The following is an 8,434-nucleotide window of genomic DNA, read 5'->3' as shown; positions in this document are numbered from 1 at the left end:
GGATGCTATTCTTCAGCAGAGATTAAAAAAAAATAATTAAAAAAAGCTGGTAAATTGATAGGAAGATGGATGGAGCTTACAATGGACGATTTCAATCCACCCACACTGTGCTAAAATGGCCTAGTCAAAGTCTAACCCTAAATCCAAATGAGAAAATAAGAAGTCTGCCATTTTCGTCTGGCTGATAGAGAAATACGCCAAAAATACTTGCAGCTGCGGTTGCGATGAAAGGTGGTTGTGTAAAGCACCGCGTGCATGGAGGCTGAATAAAAAAGAAAATGCCTGCCACACATTTTAGGATTTAGAAAATGACAGCCATCCGTGCTTCTTCTCCCGCATGAAAGTGCGTGATTGTGTCGTGGCAAAATGTGGAGAAGTTTACTGGTTGTTATTCTGAATACTTCAGGGAAGGCACAGTAGACTTGTGAGAAAAAGAGAGCGCAAAAAACCAGAGTGAATAGGAGACGAGCTTGATTAGAAAGCGGAGAATGAGCTCCTTTTAGGCTCCGCCACACAGCCTCTTTTCATTTCGACGAGAGCTGACGCAGTCAAACAAAAAGAGACCTTTCAAAACACAAATACGAGCCTTTTCTTAGCTGTCATGTGCAGATATTTTGTTCATCTATTTACTTGTGACATAATACTTGGATTTGCACCTTTGAGTAAAACCTCTTAATTGCCAAATAACCCAAAGCCATTAAAGCAAGCAGCTTTTAGCTACGACTTGCTCTGTGTAAGTCAACGGTTCGGATGCGGATGTAGCGCGTATCGACGAGCCAATGGGAAATTATTTTTTTTCTCGGGAGGAGTCGTCGTTTTCTTTTTCTGGAGGATCCGAATTGCTATTTGGCAACACAGCTTCAAACTGACAACGTCGCACTCGGGCTGACACGGAGAGTTTGACTTTGAGGCTGGCAGGAAGGAGCAGTGACAGAATACACGAGTTTCAATCTTCTTAGTGGAGCAACTACTGAAATAGTTGAGGCAGGTGGGAGGTGAGGCGGTTTGACTGGAAGCACAGAGGAAGCAGTGAGAGTGTTGCAAATGGGCGCTTTATTTAGCCTGGCTGTGTTTCATAGCGCGCGCGCGCGCGCACACACACGCACAAATATAATAAAATAAAACTTCCGCTTCTTAATTAATGAGTTTGTGTGGATTCAGCCTCCTCGCTATTTTGAGACAGTTGAAATAGCCCTTTAAGTTTTTCCCTTTTTGACACGTTAGACCCAAAGACGCCATTGCATTTACGTACTTTCCATGATATAATAACTCAAATGACTCCATCATTTTAGATGGGAGATTGATTTGAATAGCTTTAAATGGTCTTACACAAATTGAACTTTATAGTAGTAGTGGTAGCATCACACTGTGGAGGTTCTTTTCTTCAGTGGGAATGAAATTGCTCTGAATTTGGATGGAGCAAAATGAGGCAAAGTACTTTTAGGTACATGTACACCAACTGGGATTCCAAATTAGATTTTTTAATTTATTTTTTTTGTCTGAAAAGTCACCAAATAGCGCAAAAGTTGAATAACTATTGCTAACTGCATACATCAGTCTACCACTGTCTCCATTTTTTCCACCAGAGACAGTGGCCAATTTCCAGACCTTTGGAGATGTAAAGAGGATTGGTTTCTCACGTAAGTCTTCGCAGATTTCCCAAAATTAAGAAAATCAGCACCCTGCGAAACACTCGAGGTAGGTGAAGGGTCAACTTTTAACAGGGCATCAACCCTGAAGTCAAAGATTCAAGAGTATGGATTAGGTCAAAGAATATCGAAATGATAGAATGGCCCAGTCAAAGCCTAGATGTATATCCGAATGAGAAACTGTGGAAAAACTCCAAATTGCTGTTTACAGACACTCCATATCCAGTGTGACTAAGGCTCGAGCTACTGTGACAGAGTAACAAGCACGGCGTTCATTTTTTAGATACGGACATTGTCCCAAATGAAAAAAAAAAACCTTCCAGTTTTCAAATTGTTTACTCAAGTTGCCTGAACACAAACGCGCGCCACAACTTTCTGATTTTGTTTCTGTAAAGACAGAAAATCCATTTTGTTCTCCTCCCACTTCATAATTGCGCCTTGCTGCGTGCCTGTCACCTAAAATCACATCAAAACACCCACAGAGGTTTGACTGGAAAATGAGAAAATGTAAAACAGGAAAAAAATACTACTTAAAAAAAAAAGAAAAAAAAAAAGTTAAAAGGGTGTGAAAACTTTCGCAAGGCGTTGTAGCCGAGCCTGGTGTAACCGGGAGGCAGAAGTGCAGCAATGCAGTGCAAGATGGAGAGTTGGCCATATTGCTGATGACAGGTGGGATGCTGCAGAGGAGGAGAGTCCTCTGCAATAAATCTTGAGGCTTTTTGTGGCAGCCTCTACATTTACAGCCAATTACAGCACTTCATCGACTTGTACAGGGGAGGGGGGTTCTTTAGAGGGGGATGATTTATATTGAGCAGATAACTGATAACAGTCTTTATTTTAAACACAAACAGCCAGTTAAACCAAACTGAACAGTAGTTGTTCTTTGGGACACAGGAGTGGATCTTTAAAGCTGAGAGATTTAAAAGGGACTAAGGAGTTTCCCAAGTGGGGATCCGTGTATGCACAGAGCCCCTCCATTATGCGCTCCATTTCTCCTTCCCAATACTTCTCCCTGCTAACACGCCACCCCTCCCCTCTCACTTCCACTGCACACAGTAAATCCAGCGCCTGCAGTGCCTGATCGAGCCAACCCAAAAGATCCATAAGATGCAGTAGTAAACTCTCAGCTTGCACAGGGAGGAGAAGAGGGACTGAACTGCACGCGAGTTTAGGGCAGAACACCTGCACCGTACAAGTTTGAAGGGGTCAAATACTAAGATAGCCATACAGAGGAGAGAAGGTGTGGGGTGGGAGGGAGGAAAAAAAAAAATTCACCTTCAGCAGAGCGCCAGCTGGTCCCGAGCTTGAAAGCAGCAGAGAGGAGAGAGAAGAGGTGCTGAGCGGCAAAAAGGAGGAGAGAAAAAGTGACTGGAATGATAAGATGAGGAGGTGAGTTCTAAACATATTTGAAGGCTCTTCTTCTTGCACATACATTTAGCCACACCCAGGGCGAAAGGGAGAAAAAGAAAAAAACAACAACACTGCAGTATCTTGTCGGCTGTGTCTTTGCCTGCCTTTGGACCAGCTCATGCATGAGTCCTCTGTGGAGTCGTTACCAAAACCCATCTATTGGACTAGTTTTCCTCCTCTGAGAGCATGGGACTGACTCCACTGACAACCACTGATGAGTGAACACAAACTGATGCCAGGGAAAATGACTGCAGGGATTTGTCCTCCTTTCTGATGGATGGTATTCTACAATGTAGTCGAAAAATCCTCACTACAGTTCAGGTCTGGTGTTATTCGCTTGTATATATATATAAAAAAAAGGGCATAATGCAGGCACTATGCTGCATACGTGAGAGGTAGTTCAGCATGTCTTTGCTCATTCAGCTTTCTTATACGCCGACATTTTTCTCACTTTTTCTTTCTGTCTTTTGTTTTTTTAACCCCCAGCAGGCCAGTAATGTTGAAGTCGTTTCTTAATGAGGCCTTCCTGGAGCTGGTGCTCGTGCTGTGGCTCGGGCTCCGCGTCCTGGCCGTGTGCCCCTCCGTGTGCTCCTGCAGCCGCAGCCACAGAGAGGTGGACTGTTTCCGGAGGAGCCTGAGAGAGCTCCCCGACGGCTTGCAGCACAACATCCTCTCCCTCAACTTGTCCCACAACCGGCTCGTCCATCTGGACGACAGGCTCGCCTCGTACACCCACCTCCGCGTCCTGGATGTGTCCCACAACAGGCTGAGCCGCCTTCCCAGAGGCCTGCCTCGCTCCCTCTGGGAGCTCCACGCCTCGTCCAACCACATCCAGCTGCTGGACAAGAACGACACGGTCTACCACTGGAACCTGAAGACCCTCGACCTCTCGGGCAACAAGGTAGAGAGGGCCGTCTTCATCAACAACACAATGCCTGAGCTGCGGATGCTCAACCTCAGCAAAAATCACTTCTATACTTTGCCCACCAACCTGCCTGCGCACCTGGAGAGTGTCGATCTATCCCACAACATGCTTCTGAAGGTGCTGCCGGGCTCTCTTGACCGACTCCCAAAGTTAACCCACTTCTACCTACACTCTAACCGCTTCTCCTCACTGCCCTTTGGAGTTTTGGACAAGATGGTTTCACTTAGAGTCGTCACTCTGGGTAGCAACCCTTGGGCTTGCCACCTTCATGAGGTCGACTACTTGCTTTCTTGGACTCAGAGCACCTCGGCGCTTGTCCTCGGCTGCCCCTGCTACACCCAGCCTGTGTGTGGAGTGACGCACTCCAGCAGGACTGGAGGTTTGCACTTTGGCTCCTTTGTTCTGCCTCCTCTGGCAGTCGGGGCCTCAGATCTGAGCTCGGTGTCGCCTGAAGACAGCGTCACGCGGTGGTACTGGTCCGTCTCCGCTCAGCAAAGCACGCCCCAAACCCGCAGGGAGTCTCTAAACATGGGGCACGATGCCTTCACGGAAACAGCCATCAGCATTTCCACCTTAACGATTAATCACCTGGCTAGAACCGGCAGCCGAGAGGACATAGATCATCTCACCTTAGGCACAAAGGAAGCTTCCTCCTCAGCCCCGCTCCACACCGCAGACGCATCCCATTTCTCTGACAAAAGTCTCATTACCGACACATCCAAGGGAAACGGCGAGGAGCTGGCCACCGATCGATTCTTTATAACGGAGGCCTCCTCCACCCAAACAAAGAGGACAGCCACTCTACGCACCAGAAGCGTCAGGAGACAGAATCAGTTGCCTTCCGGAGGCATCAGAAACAGCAGCCCAACCTTCTCCTGGTTTGGTTTCCTTCACAACTTGTGGCTTTTCCCTCTCGTTTTGCCTCAAGTCATCTGGCGGACGGTGTGAAGAGTTTGCGGCGAAATGTGAATTTAAAGCAAAAAATAATAATAAAAGTAATAAAGCACAAGAGAGATGATACTGGAACAGTTGTTGCATCCACAGAAGTCATGTCTCCAGAGAAAGTTTAGATAGTAAAAAAAAAAAGAAAAGAAAAGAAAATAGAAATTATGTCTTTAACCACTTGTTTTGGATTCACACTAATGCCAGCAAAATGGATTTTTAGAAAATGTGAAAATGGGGTGTTCATCTCTTCATGTTATTGCCTCAACATTTGACACCATCCTTCATGGAACTCCAATCTGTGTGTGTGGCATTATTTTGGAGACTGACACACAATGATTCAAACAAACATCGAGGTGCAGCGGCTTATGAAAACTCTTATCATCTGCTATGTTACAACTGAAAAACTTCAGAGTATTTCATTAGGATTTTACATGGTTGAAAGGTAGAGAGAAAGATGGATGCATGGTCTTTAGACGTTTTCCCAAGCAAAAACCTGGCCAAATTTGCACGTGTTCACTGTTAAAAATCTGGTATTTTTCCTTCCTCTTCACAAAAACAAAGAACTTCTGTCTTCAAAACAACATCAACCCTAGAAAGCGAGAAAATGTGAACCACTTAAAGATGTGTGAATAATTATACACGGCGCTGCATAAGGTCACATTTACTGATCCAAAGCATGTCTTGCCAACTGGAACTGTGCCTTTACAGCAACGTACCATCCGTATGACGCCACCGATGTTGTGTTTGAAATGGTTTTGCTAACGAGAGGCTGACGGTAACTTCCCATCATTCGCTCTCAGAGTCTCATTTAGGAACTATCTTAAAAATTGTTGCAATTCGTTCAACAGACAATTTACAATTTAGATAATTGTCCACAAAGCTCTGAAAGTCAATGTGGAGTCTGTGAAACTTGTAATAGTTCGGAGGTGTTGTTTTGTTGTTGTTGTTGTTCTTGTTTGTGTCTGGAGTACCTTTAATGATGGGAGTGTTTAGAAGCCCAAGCGGAGTATCACCAGAAAATTAATGTGAGAGGGCCGAGAGTTCGCAGCCAATCTGCATCAACTTTTCAGCCTCATTAGTTCTGTTTGGAATGAATGCTTCTCGGTCTTTGCAATTTTACACAGATAAAGCCCTGATCTCCTCTGATGATCCCTCCCCGTTCTTTGTTTTGTTTTTTTGTTTTTTCTTCCAAAAGACAGGCCCTCTCTCAAATGCTCTTTCCTTCCACATTTTAAGCAGCAATCCTCTCTTGGCACTCTTCAGCCTTTACGCCATGGACATAAAAGCTTTTTTTTAATTTTTTTATTAAAATAAAAATTAAAAAATGGCGCAATATTTGTAAAGCTGCTTCTTTTAAAAGACTCTTCTTGAACATTTGGGAGGAAAAACACAACAATGAATGTAATGAATGAAGTTAAGCACATGATGGCACTATACATTCAGCAAACAGCTTGTTGTGCAGCTGAATCCTTCTTTGACTTTCTGCCAACGCTGCCTGAAAAGCTTTTTTTTTGTTACACCTGCGGTTCACAATGGATGTTCAGTGTCATTTGTAATTTTCTCACTTATTTCATTTTTAATTGCAAGTTTTATTTTGCTTTCTGAAACCCACATTTTTTTTCTTAGCTTTTTAACAAATGCAGCGTTCTCTTTTAATCAAAACCGAATTTGTGCGGACGTCCCCAGTCCCTGTTTTTGTGTGATTCTGCTAACTCATTGTGAGCTTTCTGTGCAGGAGCCAACATCTCCCTGGACAGGATGTATACATTTGTAACGACACGAGCTTAACAGGAAGCAACAGAGACTCTGTCGAACAGAGGGTAAACAAGTGGACAATATATCTAATGAACAGCGAGTGCAGAGCGCCTCTTGCGTATTTTGATCACATCTTAGACTTAACTGTCCTTCATGATTCACTGACGCTAGTGAAAATCATCTGCATGGCGACTGAACGTTTGGGGAATGCAAACTTCCTGGTGTTTTACTGCAGAGCATTAAAGCGTAGAGATTACAATTTGTTTTTGTTTTTTTTCTTTTCCCGTAGAATGCTAAGATATTCAAATCCTCCTGATTGCATTAAACAGCTGTGATGCACCACTCTGCAGCTTTTTTCTTTTTTTTCTTTTTTTTTTTTTTTTACAATTTCATGTTATTGGCATAAAGACGCATAACTTGCCAGAATAATAAGGTATTCAACACCGTACAGCGGGCTGCATTTGATGAACTAAAAGAAGAACCGGTGCCAGAGAATTTAGAAGTTTGTTTTGGTGACTTCTTCTTCAAGGTTCTGCAATCTCTAATAAAACTTACGCTTAAAGCAATCAAAACTCTCTGATTGTTGTTGGATTTTGTCCATAGCTGCTGAATAAACAGTGTAGTTTTCTTTTTTGTTTCTTTTTAGAACGCTGCAAGACTTTTAAAATGCGCAATAAAGGAAGTTTGGGAGAAGAACTTTAAGTTATTTTTTTCTGCTTTAGACTCAGCAGCTGCAGAGACTCTTCTGAGTATCTGCAGCACATTTAAGATGCCATTTATTGGCAATGTCAAACAATAAGAGTGATTATTTTTGAAGCCTTTTCTATATATAATCTGATATATATTGTGTAAAAATTAAGCAAAAACATGATGCATTGTTAGAGATTAAAATAACTCACCTAAAAAGGATATCCTTTTTCTTCAGGATTTCATGCCTGCAGGTAATTTATTGTCAATCGCTTCAACCTAAAAAGATCTTTGTCTGGTCAAACAACATTTTCCTTACATTCGACCATTTGCATCCTTTTACAAGGGGTCACGAGGCTCTCAATGCATGAAGGTATCAGAGTGCAAATAAGTAAACCATGATCAAAATATAGATGGCACAGTTAAAGCAGCAAAATGAGTCAGCAAGAAGAGGCACCTACACCCTAAATGGAAGAAATGGGATAAAATATCAAAAGTAAAGCACCTTTTACAGTGGAAGGGGGAATCTTCCTGGAGGGCGGAGAAAGATGTGAGTCTGAAGAGCAGGTGACCAGTCAAAGAATGAAATGGAAAACTTGTTAATCGTTTATCATATTTGATATTGCTATAGTTATTCCCTGTCTAGTTACAGATCTGAAATCAAGCCTGAAAAACATCGATTTCTATGAATACGTCTGGGAAATAAGACATAGAAATTACAGAACATGTGCTTTGTGTTGTACGTTTACTACAGTTCAATAATGGAACAAAAAGAAATCTTTTTTTATACCGTTTAGTAAAAAATGTCACATCTGTTGTTTTGTACAAATAAGATAAAATCTGGGAAAAAAAATAGGGTGCTAATTTTTATTTTTATTTTTAAAGTTTTTCTTCTCTTAGTTTCCTCCCATCATCTCCCTGGGTCACCAAGAGCACAGCTTTGTTGAAGAAATTTTTTTAATGATGTGCAGGACAGGACATGGTGACATCTTCAGCTCACACCTCTAGATGGGCAACAATTGTGGGAATTGTAGTTGTAGTTGCTGGCTTTTAATGTTTGCTG

The 8,434-nt window shown here is 42.6% G+C and overlaps 1 protein-coding gene across 3 annotated transcripts; it reads left to right on the top strand.

The window, feature by feature from the left end:
• Positions 1 to 2,480: 2,480 nt before the first annotated feature.
• Positions 2,481 to 7,220, top strand: omgb (oligodendrocyte myelin glycoprotein b). Of its 3 annotated transcripts, none has more exons than XM_044140966.1 (2): positions 2,481 to 3,038; positions 3,546 to 7,219. In XM_044140966.1, the coding sequence occupies exons 1-2, from the start codon at positions 3,031 to 3,033 to the stop codon at positions 4,930 to 4,932; spliced, it is 1,395 nt and encodes a 464-aa protein (XP_043996901.1). In that variant the 5' UTR covers positions 2,481 to 3,030; the 3' UTR covers positions 4,933 to 7,219. The 3 variants fall into 3 exon arrangements, with proteins under 3 accessions (XP_043996901.1, XP_043996903.1, XP_043996900.1); XM_044140968.1 differs by having other exon boundaries at positions 2,952 to 3,038; positions 3,549 to 7,220; XM_044140965.1 differs by lacking the exon at positions 2,481 to 3,038 and adding an exon at positions 3,084 to 3,380 and having other exon boundaries at positions 3,549 to 7,220.
• The last annotated feature ends 1,214 nt before the right edge of the window (positions 7,221 to 8,434 follow it).

The sequence above is a fragment of the Gambusia affinis genome, linkage group LG15, assembly GCF_019740435.1.
Source record: "Gambusia affinis linkage group LG15, SWU_Gaff_1.0, whole genome shotgun sequence".
In the NCBI taxonomy this organism is placed as follows: Eukaryota; Metazoa; Chordata; class Actinopteri; order Cyprinodontiformes; family Poeciliidae; genus Gambusia; species Gambusia affinis.
Note: the sequence above shows the minus strand (reverse complement) of the source record. Positions and strands in the feature narration are given on the sequence as shown.

Coding starts and splice junctions, on each gene's coding strand:
- omgb (XM_044140965.1), top strand. CDS start 3,337: ATGGTATTCTACAATGTAGTCGAAAAATCCTCACTACAGTTCAG. Junction 3,381..3,548: donor AAATCCTCACTACAGTTCAG/GTCTGGTGTTAT, acceptor AACCCCCAGCAG/GCCAGTAATGTTGAAGTCGT.